This window comes from Grus americana, chromosome Z, assembly GCF_028858705.1.
Source record: "Grus americana isolate bGruAme1 chromosome Z, bGruAme1.mat, whole genome shotgun sequence".
Classification (NCBI taxonomy): domain Eukaryota; kingdom Metazoa; phylum Chordata; class Aves; order Gruiformes; family Gruidae; genus Grus; species Grus americana.
The window spans coordinates 30,930,984-30,950,509 of record NC_072891.1 but is presented as its reverse complement, the minus strand read 5'-3'; the positions used below and the strand labels follow the sequence as shown (position 1 = coordinate 30,950,509).

General features: G+C 38.9%; 1 protein-coding gene across 1 annotated transcript in view; it reads left to right on the top strand.

Annotated features, from left to right (window-relative positions):
* The window catches only part of LOC129199409 (histone-arginine methyltransferase CARM1-like), a 68,192-nt gene that overhangs the window by 35,194 nt on the left and 13,472 nt on the right, over nt 1-19,526 (top strand). Inside the window, exons 3-5 of the mRNA XM_054809881.1 lie at nt 2,954-3,060; nt 3,262-3,366; nt 11,833-11,943. Coding sequence (XP_054665856.1) covers nt 2,954-3,060; nt 3,262-3,366; nt 11,833-11,943 — 323 coding nt within the window. The remainder of the gene's footprint in view (nt 1-2,953; nt 3,061-3,261; nt 3,367-11,832; nt 11,944-19,526) is intronic.

Genomic DNA, 19,526 nt, shown 5'->3' with positions numbered 1-19,526 from the left:
CTTGAAGGGCATCTGTGGTCCATTATGAAAGACTGTGGAGGAACTCCATCAACCTCTTCTCTCTATTTTGATGTACCATCATAAAAATGTACTCATTGATGTACTCACTCAGTGAGCACTAGTTTTGTAATTTGCCAGCACTCTGGAGAGCTCTGGCAACAAATGTCTTATTGGTATATAAATAAGTACTGTATCGCAAGGAAATCATACCTTTTTTTCATAGAATCAAAGAGTAATTCAATTGGAAGAGAAGTCATGGTCATCTGTTCAAGCCTCCTTTGCAAAGCCCCAGGTTGCTCAGAGCTTTGCATAGTTATGTTCTGAGAACTTCCAAGGATAAAAACTTCTACAACATAACCTCTCTAGGCAAGCTTTTCCAGTTTTTCTTATGGTGTTGTGGTTTTGAAATCCGTTCATATTCCTGGATGCCAAAGACACCAAAGATGTTCTTCTGAGCTACCAAAAAGGTTCTGCAGAGGTATAAAAATAATGTGTGAAGAGTGACTAGAAAAGAAAGGAGTCAGGCATGTCACTGGATCTGTAGCATCATCTCTTACCTTCAGATAGAAAAAAAAAAAGTGGGAGAAGCTTAAAACAATGGGTGATTGCCTAGAAAAAAAAAATCTCCATTGTCTAGTGTCAGACTTTTTTCTGGTGTTGTCTCTTCATGCAGAGAAAAAACAGATGGACTGATCTGTTTTAAGCTGATTTCTGCATTTTTCAGCAGAAAACTGGCATTTTCTGTAATTTGGGCCGCTCTTCGTTGTCATGATCCAGTCACTGTTTCATTCTGAGCATCATCCCTGTGTGGGAGTGAAAAGGGCATGTTGATGGCATTTGTACATTTTCATGGTAATTTACAATTACTTCCGGAACAATTAAATTATTTTGAGACCCCGATATCACCCCAAATTCAGATGTTGAATGTGGCATCTTCTTCCCACTGGAGCTGACAGGCCAGAAGTAACAAGGTGGGTTTTCCTCCCACCTGGAAATTACATGGGAGTATTCCACAGAGTGGCAACAGATCTGCTCTCTAGCAGATTTCCTTTGCAGGTGAAGTGCATTTCGATAAGATGATGAGTTGTGTTTTGCAATTTCTGCCACCCTTACTGTACAGTCTTCTACTAGACTAAGGTTAAACTGACCTGTTCGTTCACAGCAAACTAATGCCGTGATGCTTCTTAGAGCTATTTTTCCAGACTTTCAACAAAATTATTTCATTGCATACATTAGACTGCTCATAATTTCAACTGAGAGAAATGACTTAAGCTATGGATGCTTACAAGTGGACTTTGTTATGTGGGGTAGCCCAGAGGATCAAGGTGCTGTGCCCTCAGTTGATTTGGACTTCTCTGAGGAAGTATGACTATCTGTCACATTTTCCGTGTGAAATTCTTACAGTGAAACAATATATGACTGTCCCAAAGATGAAGCTTTTTCCATCCAGTTTTCCAGCGTTAGTGATTTCCAGCTGTATAAAGGCTGGCAGGCTTGGATAACAATAATAGCAATTTGTGATGCTTTTGCTGAATTCTATGCTGTCGTTATTATACACTTTTTCCAGGAATTTAACATTTTCTGCTGAGGATCTCTCTCTCAGAACCCTACTCAAAAATACTTTTTTGGCCCATTAATGATAACTTTGCAGCAACCATGCTTATGTTGGGTTGTGTAAACATGGGTCTTTGTTTTCATTCCCAAATTGAGCTTATCCTATTTCCAAAGCTAAAGGGAAAGCCACTTGCTATCTTTTATATCTCCCCTTTTGGATATGCCAGCTTTCTGCAGTGGAAAGGGATCGGTGCAACCAAATCTCTGCTTTGAGGATTTCAAAATTTCCTGAAATTATGAGGGAAATTCTCCTTGGTTACTGTATTGAGAAGTTTATTAATTATTTGGTTCTGTTACCTTCAAACCTTGTTTCACAGGCCACTCAAAGTACTGAATTACCAGATTCTCTCCAAATGATTAGAGCACTTAGCATGTACTTCCCGGTGCACAGTTACATGCTGCAGGCAAATGCTATTTGTATTTGAAAATCTGTGAACTGTTGTAGGAGTGTCCTGTCTCTGGTTTAGCAAATTATGAATGTGGTGCGATCTGATTTCTCTGTATTCTCTTGCCTTTGTATGATCAGAAGATGCAAGACTTCCATCCCTGATTTAATTGCTGTCATCTACGCTTACCCCCTGACAATTTTTCCTTGTAGTGATTTTTCTAGATACTTTCTCCATGTACTGGCATCTGCCTTTGTTTTGGACATCAAGGAATTACTTTATGCTTGGGGGGTTGGTTTCATCTTAAAAGATGGAGACAAAAGCCCTTGTGTGAAATGGTTATTTGGTTTTTTTAGGTCCACATTATTTTTCCTGTTACTTACCTACTGTCAGAAGGGATCTTGTCCACAGAAGCCAAAGGGCTATAACTCTGAGCTTTTTAGCTAGGCTGCCTCTAAAGGAACATACATGGTCCTCAGCCTGGCTTTTTAGGCCAATTAAATTTGAGTGTTTTATTCTATGTCATAAACCTCCTTACTCAAATCCATGCATTTCACAATAACCCTAGGTGGTTCTCTGTGTGGAGCTTGGGTTAGTGTAGATTAACCTGAAATAGTAGGTTGAGGCTTATGTTCAGACACTCCTCTGTGAGAGCTCACCATCACAGATATTTGCAGGAGTTGGCTAACCTGAATGAATCCTTGACAACACTGTTGCATGCATCCAGGTGCTTCTAAAAATCTTTTGATTCTGGCCAGATCTTTGCAACAGGTCTTGTCAGTTTAATGAAATTTGAAACTTGTTTACTATGTATTGATGAGCACCATAAGGCAAACGAAACATTCCTCTCAAGTGTGACTGAATGTGCTCTTATCTTGTCACTGGATGTTTATCTTAATTTACTATCCTGTGTTTTTTGCCACGTTTGTGTCTTTTCTATTTTTCTTTTCCAGATTACAATACATTTTCTAATGCATTGAAGAGATGCCGTAGCCAAAAGAAGGAGAACTCTGTGTTCAGTCAGCGAACAGATGAAGCATCCGCTGCTCAGTATTTTCAGGTAATGAAACTTCAGTGCCAGTTTGTGAAATCTGAGTTACTGTTGTTTGCTTGACCTTAGTCACCAGGTCAGTTAGAAAGATAGCTTAGATTTATTCATAGTAGTGAGGACCTTGGTAATTTAAGTACCAAGTAACTTAAGGTAGGATTGATAGATGAACTTTATCTTTTTTCTGGTTTTTCTTTCCTCATTTCCTTTTAGTTTTATGGCTGTCTGTCTCAGCAACAGAATATGATGCAGGATTTTGTGAGGACAGCCACTTATCACAGAGCTATCCTACAGAACCACATAGATTTTACAGATAAGGTAAGCTCTGGTAAGACTCTTAAATATTCCAGTATGCTGCTTAGGCTCTAAACTTCAACTTGCCCTGTAGAGCAACACTGATTAGAATGGAGCCTTTTCTTTCCTGGGACTTTGTGAATGAATATACTAATTCACGTGTTATGCACATGGATGACAATACACGATGGTACATCCTCAGGATGAATGGTGCCAAACACGGATCCAAACATGAGCTACAAATTCCTCTGCTGTATTTTGCGGACAATCTGGGAACATACACATATATGTTTCTTGACATTTTAGGCTGTCATCATTCCCATTTGGCATCTTGGACCTTGTACACAATATTAGTTCCCTTAACTGTTGACTGTGTATTTGCTATTGTGTCATATAGTCTCTTGCAAATACCTGCAAAGGTATTCTAGTTTATGACTCTCTCATGGAGGTCTACACTGAATGTTTTCACACCCCACAGTCATTGCAAACTGAACAAGCACATAAGTGGCTGCTGTGACTCCATTTGTACAAGGCAAAGGTTTGGAAACAATGCAGGAACTTGTAACTTCAGATGCCAAACTAATCTCTGAAATATGTATGTAGATCCTGAAGACTACTGTAATGAATGTAACGATGATTATTACTTCTTTATCTAGTCCTCTGCCTCTCACATTGTCCAGACTAGATACTTCAGCAAAAGACGAAAGAAAACTTACACTGGGAAGATCAGGATAATCTGCCTCCCAGCCACAGACTAAATAATTTTCTAATTTCATTTTTTAGGGTCCTTGGAATGGAAAGCATAGGACTGGTATATTTTACAATGGTTTTTTTTTACTTTTTTTTTTTCCTATTGCCATTTGTCACACTAACTAGAGACTTTCTGACCCTCTCCAGGACTGGTCCCCATACACACTCTTCTCTGATTCCACCCTTAACACAGCAACAAATTCCATAATGTAATCACATGTTATGCAGAGAAGTATCTCCTTTAGTAAGATTTTTAATTTATCAGCTTTCTAATTCTGTCATTTTGCTCTCATGTTGTGAGACAAAGGAGGATTGAAGTTCTAATTTTCTATCATTCCTCCTTTGTGTCAATTTTTGTTGTCTCTTCTAATGTAGTTGTTTCTGAGGCCAGTGTTCTCAGTCCTCTCTGTCTTTTTCTGTATGAAGGAATTGCACGTGCCCTGTTATCATTCTTGTCCTCTTTTTCAGTGTCACCATTAATTCTGCAGCACCTGTTTTGAGAAGGATTGGCAGGAATTATGCATGGTAGTGTAGAAAATGCCATACAATTGATTTATATTGCAGAATTCTAACTTCCTAGTTATTGTTTACCGTACTTCTCATAAATCTTCACTTTTTTTCCTGTAACTGCATCTGTCCATTGAGCATTGATCTTCACCAAACAATTCATAATGGTGCCTACACTCTTTGTTGTTGCTGTTGATGATGATGATTCATTTAGAACTTGGCTGGTACATGAACAGTTCATATTTTCCACAAAGCTATATTAATCAGCACTGAGTTTAATTTATCTATGCATTGTCCAGTGGCCTATCTCCACTAGTTCTCTCTGTTCTTTAATCACTGGATGTTGTGTCATCTGTGTATCTTGCTATGACACTGCTCACCTCTCAATAAAATAATAAAAAACAGCAAAAAAAATAGGCTACATGTGATCTTGTGTAAGCAAATAGGCAGTTTGTAAGCAGCAGCCCAGCAGGAATGTTTTCTAGGTCTCAGAATGTCAGCTGAGACCATGTAAGCTCTGTTCATGGTGTTTAGGCAGCAGACTGCAAACAAAAATGATGGAGAAAATGAAGCTGCAATTATTCTTTTTACCTTGTTGTCATTTTTTCTTCTCTTGTCTTTAATAACATATAGGCAAATACTGAACAAAACATTTCCCTTTAAATGTGTAGCATATTTATGGCCAAAATGAGGAGAGTTGTGTGAAATTTATCTGGATTGTTCAAAGATCATTATGTTTTAACGATTAATGAAGTTTAGTAATAACTTCAGGTGCAGCTGATAATTTTTCTTTGTCATGCAAGTTAGGTAAACAGTGCTTCTTTAAAAACTACACTTAACTATTCACTTTTGTAGAAATGAAACAAACCTTTATAGAAATGAAACAAATAGGTTTCAGTCTCTGTAATTTTTTTCAGGCCTGAGACAATCCTCCTCTCCTATTTAATTCATTAAGGTTAGTAACCTAGTGGTGTGCACAGGGGTGCTTCCCCCAAAGCATGTAGTATTGGATGATACCAGCTGGGTAAGGGGAGCTAGTGTATCATTAATGGATTAAATTTTGTACTGGAATATGTAACTTGAATATATGGTGAAAGAAACAGCCCAGAGAGGATTTTATTTGCCATTGGCTTCTTGCCAAATAGGATGCTCCCTTGTTATAATGCAAAAGGCAGATTTATCCCTGTAGGTAACATATCCATCCCATTTTTGTGCCTGCAGTGAGGAATTCAGGTTTTGCATACTCTGCCTCTGTAGGAAATCTTGCTGCTGTGCAGTAGTACAGCTTACTTGCTTTTGCTCTTGGTTTATTTATTTTCCCAACTGTTGGAGGTGCCTTGGCTTCTCCTCAGCATAGCTAATAGTAAGACTATTACAGGCTGGGTGTTGTTGGCCACCCACTTAGAAAATGATCTCTCTTTTTCCTGATTTTGTTGAGAAATGGCAATTTTCAGAATAAATGTAGCAGAAAAAATTGAACTACCTTCATTGTGGCAAAATGCCTTCCCATGAGAACCTGAGAAACCCATTATGCTGAGACTTGATCTGTTGGAAATACGGCAACTATATTTATCCTACATCCAGAAGCTATAAGGCAGGCAGAAACATTTAATGATGGCAGTGAGGAGATGAAAAAGGCAAAAAGGACATAATTATTTTAATACCTCCATTATTAGAAAAAGTTTTATTCAATTTCTATTTGTCTTATTGTTTCTTACCTACTCTGCATCTCCCTAATACATTTCTTTACCTTTGCAGCCTCCTTCCCTAAATTCTCTAGTTTTTGCCTATAGTGAAGGGATATCTGATGATAAAGTATATTTTTTCCTTATTCTAGGCCTTGTTTTTGAAAAAGAATATATGAGAAAGTGCAACAGGTTATCTGAGTTGTGCTGGACAGAATTAATTCTGGACCCTTTGAGAGGGTTTTTAGTGATAAATTCAAACATTGTCTGTCAGAGGTAAGATCAACCATTTATGTCATTGAAGCTTAAAAGAATAAGGAGAACTCATTCAGAATCTAATGAATCTGAGACTGGATTCTTCACATTAATATGGTAATTCTTACCAGCATATACTCCTCTGTATTTACTCTTAGGAGGAGTCGCCTTAGAGCTTTCACTATTTTTTTTAGTATAACTTTGTCTTAGATTTTGAATTGTTATAGAGCCAAAAGGGGTAGTTCAAAGTGTTTTAATTGGTTGTACTAAAAAAAAAGGCTCATAACTAAATTTTACAGTAGCAGCTTATAATGCTGTTTCAAACTGAGTAAAGGCTTACACATTTCTACTTCTTTTGAAAATAAGTCTTAGGTTCTGAGCCTTTTCAATTGTTTCATCTGTAGTCTATTTATGAATAGTTTATTTAAAAGCAAAGCAACTAGAATTAGAATATCTCCAATGATCCTGGATGAAGGATCACAGACATTAACTATTCACATTATTCAGTCAAAGGCACATGCTAAAAAAGAAGAAGAATATTTTCTGTATATAATCTTGCTGATAGATAGTAATTTTGAATGATAAATGTCATTGTAGATATATGACATTTTTGCTTTTAGTTTTATGTGTTTACCCTGTTGTTGCTCTTCCTTGTTTGACCTCTGCCTCCCACCCCTTTTATTCAAAAGTGCTTTTCAGGACTCTAATTGTGCAAGTGCTCAAGCATACAAGCATATATGCACGTGTGAGTAATTCCCGTTAAATTCACATTAGGAAAGTTATTCATCTGTGTAGGTGAAAGTAGGAGCAGTACTGAACTGTGGTCAGGAGAGCAGGGTATAAGTTATTCCTGACTCTGATTTCTGATAATTGCTGAAGTAGCTGCATTCACATTACAAAATAAATACTGAAGCACCAACTCTCCTCTCAATAGGCATATCATCATCACCCAAGTATCTGTCTATTATTTAGTTCAAAATTCTGCTTTTCAGAAAGATGCATACTAGTACCATGCGTTGTTATTTCACAGCACTTTGTCTTAATGACTGCTCTTAGGATACTCTTCCTGTCTAGAGAGAGCAAAGCGTTCTGTATGAGATGCCAGTGATAAAAGCAATGCCACTTGGGGAGCAAGGTGTGCTATTGCAAGTTCATTGGATTAAAAGTAATTTAGGTCAGAAAGAACCTCTGGACATCTCTAGTCCAAACCTCTACTAAAAGCAGGGCCATCTAGACCAGGTTGCTTAAGGTCTGTCCAGTTACATTTGAATGAATCCAAGGATGGAGATACCACACACTCTGTAGGCAATCTGTTCCAGTGTCTGACAATCCTCACGGTGAAAAAGTTTTACTACGTCTGTTGGAATTTCTTGTGTGACAACTTCTGTCCATTGCCTCTTGTCCTATTGCTGTGTGTCTCCTTCAAGAAGAGTCTGTCTTAGTTTTCTCTGAACTCCCGTTAGGCAGATGAAGACAGCAGTAAGCTCTCCTGTTAGCCTGCCTCCTCTTATTAAAACTAGACTAACTGATTTCTCTCAAGCCTCTCTTCATATGTCATGTCCTCCAGCCCCCTAATTATCTTGGTGGACCTCCATGAAACTTGCTGCAATATGTCAGTGTCTGTCTTGGGCTGGGGAGATCAAAACTGGACAGAGTTCCCCAAATGTCATCGTAAAAATGGCCTTTCCATGACCTCTGCTGGTTGCACTCTTGCTAATACAGCCCAGTATGCAGCTGGCCACCTTGGCTCTAAGGGCTTACTTGTATTCAGCTTGTTGTTGAGCAGGAGGACCCTTAGGTCTCTTTTTTTACAAAGCTGCTTTCTAGCAGTCATCCCCTCACTAGATGCTGGGAATGTTTGTAAGCAGCATATTCAGTAAAACAGCTCTCCTGCTCAGTTTATTGATCGCTATTGATCAGGAAATTATCAAGATGCTGCAGAAATCCCCTGGATTGGTTCTGCCCTACCATACCACCCTTCCAGTAGGAGCTGGGGTGGTTGAATTTCTCAATAAGTAATAGGCCTTATAATCATGAGGCTTCCTCCAGAAGGCATCGTTTTCCTCTTCTTGATCAGGTGTTCTATAACAGATATCTACCTCAATAATATCTGTATCCCTACCCTGTATCTTCTCATCCCTACCCATAAGGTCTCAGCTAGCTCACTGCCTGTTCCCAAAGCTCCAGCACTTGACTCATTCTTTGCACAGAGAACAACCCCTCCTCCTGACCTTTCCAGCCTATTCTCTCTGACAGCCTGTAGCCATCCATCGGAGCATTAGCTATGCAAGCTACCCCACCATGTCTCTTTTCATCCCTGTAAGGTGAAAACTGTGCATCTGTGCATGGACTCTGGATTCCTCATGCTTGTTTCCCATGCTATGTGTGCTTGTGTACATGCATCTCAGATGGCTCCTGTCATGCTGCTTTTACAAGTCGCCGGGGGACCCTCCATTGCACTGTCTCCTGAACGCTTCCCCTCAGGCCTTCACTTCTCTTCAGGCTATAATGACCTCCAACAACATGTGCCTAGTTCTTCAGCCCTCCTTGTTAGGTTGGAAAACTGATGGGAAAGGTACTCTCGTGCTACCTTTTGAGATGATCCTGTCTCTCCCCAGCTATCTTCATTGTTCAAGAAGGTACTGCGCTCATGAAAGCTGCGTTTCTGTCTGTGATACCAGCTGCACAGCCAGGGCTTTTGCCTCTAAAAAGTGTCTGTGAAGATCCTGACTGTCTCCTGTTCAGCCTCCCCAGTGGTTCAGTCTGGTCCTCTCCACCCATTGCTTCAGACCTGGTGGCTCTTCCGATCCCAGCCTCAGGGAGAGCCATCAGCCATTCCATGCAGCCCAGCACCCACGCAGCAATGTCCTCCCTTACAAGTTCTGTCCTGGATCAAGGTCTCTGGTGTGCCAAGGGCTGTTGATCTAGCAAGTTTTATGGGGCATGCCTATGCCTTGCAGCCTCCAGCAATTCCCACACTGTGTCACATATGATTTCTGAGCCCCTTTTCCCCTTGCTTCACTAATTACTGGGCAAATGCTACCTCTGTGTCAGCTGCTTCAGTTTGCTGTGCTCATTTGTGTCTTCATTAGGGTCTTAATGTGGGTCAGGAGCGAGCTTCTGAGGTGAATTTCTGTCATGGCCGCTCAGGGTGCTTCAGTTCACATTGTGGAGTGGTCTCAGAGTAAGGAAGATGGCTTAATTTTGGATGAAACTGAACTGGACTAAGCTAGAAGAAAATCAGACTAGAGTTAGTCTTAGTAAATCATCCAGAAAAAAAATGTTCCAATACAGCTCTACCACCTGCTGATGTGGACATAGGTATAATGTAAGAAATGGCATCAGAATTAGGTCTGGTGCAAAAAGACATACTTCACCGAATTTTTTATATTGAACTTGAGCAATTGACTCTTCCTTACACTTTCCGCATATGGAGAGAGAAAGCATTATTGCATTTGCGGTTCCCATTAGCGATTGAGAAATAGCCCACCAAACCTATGGTTCAATGAAATTGACTTTGAATTATCATTGTCTGTCTCCCTCCCTACTTATGTAACCAATACTTACTGTCACTTGCTGTTCTGAAGAGCTGGTTCTTCTGGGCATAGACCATACTTTTAACACCTGCCAAAGCATAGAAACAAAACCGGATCTGTAACACCCTGTCATCTGTGATATAAAAAATGAGCTTAATAGAATCTTTCACTAGGAAAGAAAATTATTAAAGGCAAGGTTCTGACTTCTATGCCAAACTTCAGACTACGTGCAATATCAGAAGCAATGTTTATTTATTTTGCAGTGGAGTACTTCTGTAACATGGATTCGTACTATCTACAACAGATTCAGGCAGACTGCATTCTTCAATATATAACCTAAATGTCATGTAGAGGAACTTTTTGGGAGTACAGTGTGCCCTTCACTCTAAGAGATTATTTTTCTGTCAAACTATTCTGTTTGAATACACAAAATCTTGTGGTTTTAAAGGCTGCTAAGCAATGTGCATCATATGGGAAGTTGGGGCAGGGAAGCAATAAAGAACAGGGGTAGCTGGTGGTATACTAGGCTGCAGTATATACTCTGAATCTGTATTATATTTAAGCTTCTCTGCTCTTGACTCTTGAGATTGTATCAGGGCTGTAGCTCGGTTTCATGGTTGAAGTGCTTTGAAATCTTAGGAGGTTCCAGTTCCAGGTGGCTTAAATCCACCTAATCTAGCCCTAACGGGCTTGTGAATTTCATATCCTAAATCAAAATTTAATGAGAATTTCAGCCACAGGGACAGGAAAACTGTTGCTCCTTTTTTTCAGTCAAGCAAAAACCCATAGGAGGAACGCAAATGGTGAGCTGTTCTGTGAGATTTTTCTCAAAGCTGGTATTAAAATTTTGGGGAAGCAAGGTACTGGTACTAGCCTAATTCTGTTGGGCAGTACAAAAGTGGGCTTTGCATCAAAGATCACATCAGTCATGTCATCTTAACCATTTCTCTGGCAGTTAGCCTCTCTTTCCATGTTCTTATGCCTCTGCAGCAGTGTTGAGTGACCTGTACAACTGAATAAATCTTGGAACTAGAGGCTTGTCTGGACCGTTGCAGCAGTTGCTGGCTTTGCACTACACTACACATTGAAACAAAAATTTTGAGCTTTTGAAACATTTCAGTCATTATTTTGGCTTGCAACAAGTGAGCCACTTGACTGATGGAGAAAGTGAGGCTTTGAGGATTTATATTTAACTGAGGGCCTTTGAGAGACACCACATCAAGCAGGGCAATTAAAGGTCTAATACTAACTTCAGCAAGCAGAACCAATATTTGAACAAAGATACATAGTTTGGTTTTATCCAATATACTTCCACATCACAGAGTGATTTTTCATTTAGAAAGATATGATTCTGTAGTCCTTAATTCTTTGAGAATTCTGTAGTTCTTAATTCTTTGAGAATTATTATTGCCATATTTTTCCCTCCCAGTGTATTCAGACTATGCTTGTTTTTCAAACTTTTTCCTAAAGAAACTTCATTACCAAAATCTATTTCCTCCAGACCGTAACCATGTATTTACACATGAAAATATTCCACAGTCTTTTAAAAATATGCTGTTGCTGCTAAAAGAAAGATTAAGCACACTAAAATGCTTCAAAGCCTTTTCACTTTTTCAAATGAAATTAGTAATTATTTTGCATAATTCTAGGCTTAATAAATGCAGGGTACAGCTATGAAAATTTAGTTACTTAAGAGAGGTGTCAGGAAGTGACTTTTTGATTATTGTGTTTCTTTTGGTCTGCCTTTTGTTTTCAAGGTGGTCCTAGATGTTGGCTGTGGATCAGGAATCCTTTCATTTTTTGCAGTGCAGGCTGGAGCTAGAAAAGTCTATGCGGTTGAAGCCAGTTCAATGGCAAAATATGCGGAGGTAAGTGTTTTTCACTTACGAATTGGTAGAATGGTGTAGAGTGAAAATGTTAAGAAATCTACAACTGTGCCTCAAAAAGGCTAATGCTGAAGTCTTCAGTGTGATTTTTCTAAGAATTCAGGTCTCTAATGGGCAACACTTTTTCAAAGGTAATTTTTGAAGGTGTTCTAAATGTTCCAATGTGTAAAATAAATGACTATATGATTGTTGTTTCTGTGAAAAACAGTGCACAGTCATAACTGTGATTAATTTTTTTACTTTCAGAAGGGAAAAAAAATTAAACCACATGTTGTTTTTCATGGGTTCTGTGCAAAAACATTTGGATGTTTTTTTCCTAAGACTCTTGGACATATGTGTGATCAGCTGAGTTAGTTTCCTGCTAAGTGTGAGCAGTTAGGTCTTTCAATCTTCTTACAAAACGGTGTTCTTAGGGTTTAAAAAGGACATGTCTGAAGAATGCACTTAGTTTTAAAACCTGTTTTTCAGGCATTGTTTGTACTAAGCATTCTAATATCATTAAAAAAAATTTAAGCACTCAAAGTGGTATTGGTAACTAAATCCCTTAGGAGAAGTTCACTTCCTAAAAAGTTCTAATCTCAAATAGCAGCAACAGCAAAAATCTCCATGTTTTTTCTCACAGTCTCTGCTTATTTAGGTGAACATCAGAATGTGTGGGGAGAAGTGTGAGCGTTATTGTTATAAATTTTGTCAATATTGATGAACTCTAGCTGAATTTTAATGTGGAAGAGGGTGAAAAGTGGTGGGGTGGAGGATTTTTAATCCCATACCTAGAAAAAGTTTGCAGAATCTAGATGTTCATTTTTCTTTTTGCTTTACTGATCTAGAATATAAATGTTCATGAGCAATATTAAGAGTCCATGGTTCCTCTAAGTCCACACAATGAGCATGCAGCAGTTAACTGAAAGTTCCTCCCACAATGCAGCAATGCAACCTTGCTCTTGGTGAAGGCTGGTGAGCACAAGCTGTCAACTGTAACATTGTGAAGCAAATGCACTGCTATTGGAAACTGAGATAATTGCTTAGATCTTGAAGAAGAAAATGTGGATATTAGACATTTTTATTTCTCTCCAGGTAGAAGTAGTGATTAACATATAAATTCTTTGTATTTTTCATTCCAGCTTAAATACAGGACTCCATAATGTCATAAAATATAGTTTCAGTTGCATTTAAAAATGACAACAGAAGATTCATAATATATATAATTTTAAAATGCAACTCATTATTATAGTCCAAGGAGTGTAATATTTATTTCCTCCTCCAGTACTTTGCTGTTTCCCTACACTGAAAAAAATATAATTCAAAGGAATTCTGAATATTATTGTCCCCTTTTGTTTACATTCATGTCAGTCTGGCCTACCTATTGGATTTTCACTAACACAGACAATAGTTTCTGCCTGGCATTCGTGTATCCAACGCTTACCTGCTATCTTCTTTTCCTGTTTCAAAAACTTCAACAGAGGGGAGAGAAACCGTGTGAACCTTTATGATGACTCTGCACCAGTTTTTCTTCTGTTTTGTGACTCCATGTTTTGGATATACAACTGCTGGCAGCTGGCTCCTGCCACATGCAGTCCATGGTAGAGAAATAAGTTTGAAACATCTTGACTAACAAACCAGTCTGTAATAGGGAGGATATTGTGTAGAGTGAATGATAGCCAGTACTCTTCAGTGGTGTGTGCATGAGATGTGAGATGAAAGCAATCTCAATCTGCTAATTTCACTACTTCAGTAAATCCTTTGCCAAAAAAAATGGTGGGGAGCAGAAGAAATAAGGCTGAAAGTAACTGATGCTGGTAGTTGTTTTGTCTGAACAGGAAATGTGATTCTGAGAAGCTTGTCTAGGACGAAGGGGAAACATTGTTAACAGACTGGAAAAAACATGTACGTAGAGCACTTGGATAAACAGAAAGAAAAAGCTACTATGCATGAGGAAAATGTGATTGTATTGTGGAGGTCAGCTAGTCATGGGATCATTAAAAGTAAAAATTACTTCTGGTGAACCGCTTGTCTGTCTGTCATTATATGGGACATGAATAGTGAGTTGTTACATGTAAGACTGCTATTTAATCTGTTGCAATAGTCAAACATGAGAGAATTAACTTAATGGAAGATAATTAACCTTGAGTGGACTGTTATGACTTCTCTGAGGGTGCTCATTTATGGGTGGACTCAATTTGCCTGCAAGACACATACAGGAATTTAGAAAAGCATTTGATGTGCACTGTGGGCAGTCTTGCAAAGATTCTGTCTCAAGCACCATAATGTTTGCTGTTATTTGCTATGAAGTGTTTAGGGGATACTTGTGTGCACCTTACTATATTCTGTGCAATAAACAAATAAACTGCACCTGTTTTTATTTTCTGTTATTTAGATTAAAAGGCTTTACCTGTATCTAATTATATGGGAAGTTGTCTGCTGTCTCATCTGGTACATCAGATGCTGTGTGGTATTTACATGGTATGATGATAATGCACACTAAAAAACTAAAGGAGGGTAGATTCAGCCTAGATGTGAGGAAGGATTGTTTTATGATGAGGGTGGTGAGGCACTGGAACAGGTTGCCCGGAGAGGCGGTAGATGCCCCATCCCTGGAAACATTCAAGGTCAGGTTAGACGGAGCTCTGAGCAACCTGATCTAGTTGAAGATGTCCCTGTTCATTGCAGGGAGGTTGGACTAGCTGATCTTAAAGGTCTCATCCAACCCAAACCATTCTATAATTCTATGAAAAAAGGGGAAACAAAACATTTGCAATATGTTGCCATTGCAAAAGACAACTGTGTAAAAAACTGTTTCTCAGGAAGATAGATTGTGGATTTCAGCTGTTAAACTGAATACAGGCATATAAATTCTAGGTACTCACTTCAAAAAAGCCTGTAGTGGCAGGATAGCAATGGTTTTAAACTGAAAGAAAGTAGGTTTAGATGGACATAAGGAAGAACTTTTTATGGTTAGTGTGGTGAGGCACTGGAACAGGTTGCCCAGAGAAGTTGTGGATGCCCTCTCCCTGGAAGTGTTCAAGGTCCAGTTGGATGGGGCTTTGGGCAACTTGATGTAGTGGAAGACATCCCTTCCCATGGCAGGAGGGTGGGACTAGTGGATCTTATAGGTCCCTTCCAACCCGAACAATTCTATGATTCTATGATTCCTTATATTCTTTGGAACTAGTGTAAAATAAACACCTCATTCATACACTCTTAGTTTACCTCTATATTTAAAAGGCTTGGTAGTTCATATGAACTCTAAAATGTGGACCAAGCATTATATTTTAAGTTCTGATGTAAGTGTAATTACTCCTGAAAGCTTGTGTTAGGTGATGTCAGAAAAGTGACTTATGATGTTGGATAAATGCAGCTGCTGCTGAGGTGCAAAATCTGAGCAGGTGGAGTTGTATAAAGCTACCTGATACACTAACTCTACTAATTTGACTTTCTTTTGCAGCTGCATAACTGTACTCTTATCTATGACAGCTGATGATTACAGCCAATTAAAGGCTCTGTCACATTTTTGCTCAGGGGCTTGGGTGGGCCATGTGTCAGTCTTGCTGTTTACTTTTGAAAAATGCACAGAGAATGTGTATGTCAAATTAACTTTGTATTACTGTTTGTTGGTGGGTTTTTTTTGAAGTGCTACACAAAGGCATGTTGTTAACACATACATATATTTTCACCTGCATGAGTCCTCTGAGTCTTCTATGTAGTGGGAAGAAGTTATGCTGTTTTCTCTGTATCCTCCAGCATTCAGTACATCAATAAGTTTCATTACAGCAGAAATTTCAAACACATAGTTCTTAACCATCTCTAAAAAGTATGTACTTGCACAATTAGACAGAAAGCCATTGGACCATTTGTATTTCAGCATTAAGGATGCTGTCATGCTGTTTACTCTTTTGTCAGGGTTCGTATAGCAGTGCTTGCAGAGATTATCTTTTAAATCTATGTGAAATACTTTGATCTGTTTGCCAATTTTGGGAGTCCTTTGAGAGTTTTCAGGGTTTTGGTTTTGTTCCATGAGGAATTTTGCAGAGTTTTGTTTGGTCTCCAGAGGAAACAGAGTCCTGATTTTCATTAGGGATGGATCCTGGTGTCAAAATGTCAAACATTTTATGATATTTTATAGTGTTTCATGATATTTTTGGGGAAGTCATATGGAAAAGGCTTGAATTATTCATAGCTTTGTATGATCCATGACATCGATTATCAGACTTAGGGAACAGTTGGGCCTCTTTTTGTGTCTGTTTCATTGGGTGAGAGATTTGCAGTGTCTGGATATAAAACTGGACCTTTCATGAGGAGATGTATGTGAGAAGTTTCTGCTTAACTGTATGTATTAGAGAGATCATTTCTGATCTGTTTTTTGTCAAACAAACCCTTACTATTTTACCAAAGACTTTTGAGCATTTAATTATCATGAATGCTGCGTGAAAAAATGTAAAGAAAAAAATAGCCAGAACGCCAATGTAGCCACATTTGGTGGCAGACTAATGCAACTCATTTGAAGTGAGTACATACACTACATATAAATTTAACTGTTTGCATTTTTTTTAAGGTATCAGTTTTATCCTCCATCACTGTAATCCTGCCCTGCTTTCAAAGTCTTCTGAAATCTAGGAGAATCACAAGAGAGCACAGCTGTTGAAAACAACACACTCCTTTCAGTCATTGACAAAATGATAAAATACTGGGTGGATTTTTTTTCCCTCTGGATTTTTTTCTTCCCTCCCTACAGCTATGAAATATTGAAACTACTTCACTCCTTTTGTTCCAACATATTGTCTGACCATAACTTGGTGATTGCAAGAATTTATGAAATACTGTGTGGGAGGTGAAAACATTGTCAACACACCCACTCAGATATACCTCCTCTCCTTTTGCCACAGATTTGCTATTAATTCCCAAAGGCACTGAGTCAAAAAGCTCTACTGCCATCACCATTAGGTGCTTGTTCTTCATTTCCCAATAAGGTTTTTTTTGCAAAAAGGCACAAAAATTTCTAATATTTAATAAAGAAGCTTCAATTTAGATTAGTAAAACCAGCAAGCTTTCAAGTTGAAGATATGTGTTGGGGGTTTCAGTATAAGAGACGAAGAAATAGTTTGTTTAAGGCCTATCTGTTAAACGGCATGGCCAATATTCCTGCCTAAGCAGCAAAGTCAGATTGATGATGGCAGAAATAACTTTCTATATTTAAACCCCTCGATTCATGAAGGTGCTGCAGAGGGTGAATTAACTTAATAATCTTGTCAAAAATAAGGTCAGTTCAGACAAGATGGAGGTAGTTGGGACAAAGAGTTAGTTTATAGCTGTTAGCTTATAGCCACCTCAAAGTGATTGATTGATTGATTGATTGATTCATTTTAAAATCTCAGTTTTGGACTAATATTGCCTGGGAGTAGAAGTTAACAGTATTTTATGTGCATTTGATATAATACATTTGTGTTCCGTATCTGTTGTAAATTATTTCCGTTACTTCTGTAGAATCTTCCTCTTGTACAAAAGAGATGCATGGAATTTGTGGGAATTTGTAGCTCTCCTATATTTAATGTCAATTAATTGATTTTTGCTTGTGTTCATGTGATAATGAGCCACTAGTCAGACTTTATTAGTGCATGGTAAATTTCAGTTTCAGAGAAATCATCTTTGTGTTTAAAAATAATTATAAAAAAATGTTTAAAATTTTCAAACCTTTTCATTGCCACCAATCTAGCTAGATATGAACTGTTCATTAACTCTAATTAAGCAGCTGTAAAAATCACCAAAAAATAGCTGCCATAAGACACGTGATCTTCTCCCTGAAATAAATCAACGTCTTAATCTAGTCTGTCTCAGATATGCATGTAAAAACACTTGCTTAAACTGGCATTCATTGACTTCCTGGCAATCTGAGATTTTGGCAGATGCAGAATTGCCTTGACTCTTGATTCTGCCACTGTCAGAGCATATTGGTGGACACAAAGAAGAATCTTGTGTGAATAAGTAGAGGTTTCTGTTCCCTAAGACTCTGTGGCCAAAACCTGACATCAGCTAAATTCCTTTTAGAAATGCAGTTTCTATCTGTGTTAAGCCTTAGAAGGCCAAAAGCACAGGGAACTTGAGCTTTCCCAAGTCATAGCTACACTCTAAAGGAGAAGATTAGTACTGACACTGTTTCTTTGAATTTTCTTTGTTTTTCCTAGAATCACAGAATCATAGAATGGTTTGGGTTGGAAGGGACCTCAAAGATCATCTAGTTCCAACCCCCCCTGCCATGGGCAGGGACACCCTCCACTACACCACGTTGCCCAAAGCCCCATCCAACCTGGCCTTGAACACTTCCAGGGATGGGGCTGCCACAACTTCTCTGGGCAACCTGGTCCAGTGCCTCACCACTCTCACAGTAAAGAATTTCTTCCTAACATCTAATCTAGATCTACCCTCCTTCAGCTTAAACCCATTACCCCTTGTCCTGTCACTACACTCCCTGATAAACGGTCCCTCTCCAGCTTTCCTGTAGGCCCCTTCAGGTACTGGAAGGCTGCTGTAAGGTCTCCCCGGAGCCTTCTCTTTTCCAGGCTGAACAACCCCAACTCTCTCAGCCTGTCGTCACAGGAGAGGTGCTCCAGCCCTCTGATCATCTTCATGGCCCTCCTCTGGACTCTCTCCAACAGCTCCATGTCTTTCTTGTGCTGGGGCCCCCAGAGCTGGACGCAGTACTCCAGGTGGGATCTCACAAGAGTGGAGTGAAGGGGCAGGCTCACCTCCCTCGACCTGCTGGTCACACTTCTTTTGATACAGCCCAGGATACGGTTGACTTTCCGGGCTGCAAGCGCACACTGCCGGCTCATGTTGAGCTTTTCATCAATCAATATCTCCAAGTCCTTCTCCTCAGGGCTGCTCTGAATCCATTCCTCGCCCAGCCTGTAGCTGTGCTTGGGATTGCGCCGACCCACGTGCAGGACCTTGCACTTGGCCTTGTTGAACTTCATGCGGTTCGCACAGGCCCACCTCTCAAGCCTGTCAAGGTCCCTCTGGATATTTTGGTATATCTAAGGATAGGAAAGCAGATAAACATTGATTTTTTTTTAAAGTTGTGTAATAATAATAATAATACAGAATAGCAATGAAAAACCTTTTCTATTTGTCTCCATGCTACTATTTCCAGTAAAAGTAAAAGTTTTCATAATATAAGCATCTCCACTGCATATGATAGAGATATTGTAATATTCTGCTGCCCTCTAGCCAACTACGTGAGTTATCTGTCGCAGTCTGTGAGGGTCTGAAATGATTTAGGCATCTTGCCTTTATACATCCATGCTGCTCCTGAGCTATTATTTGACAGTTAGTTATTTTTAGATTCAGAATTCACCTGTGAGCAAAATGGTAATTTCATTTCCAAAATGAAATCACATCATGTGTTTGCTCACGGAGTCTCTGCTTTAAAAAACTTTTAAAACAAAATCTGTCAACCTGTTCTTAGAAATAGATACAAACACTGTCAGTAAAAGAAGCAGCAATGTTATTTACCTAATTGATAGCATGTTAGTGTACAATGATTTTTGTTTTCTTTAGCAGTTTTATTATCATAT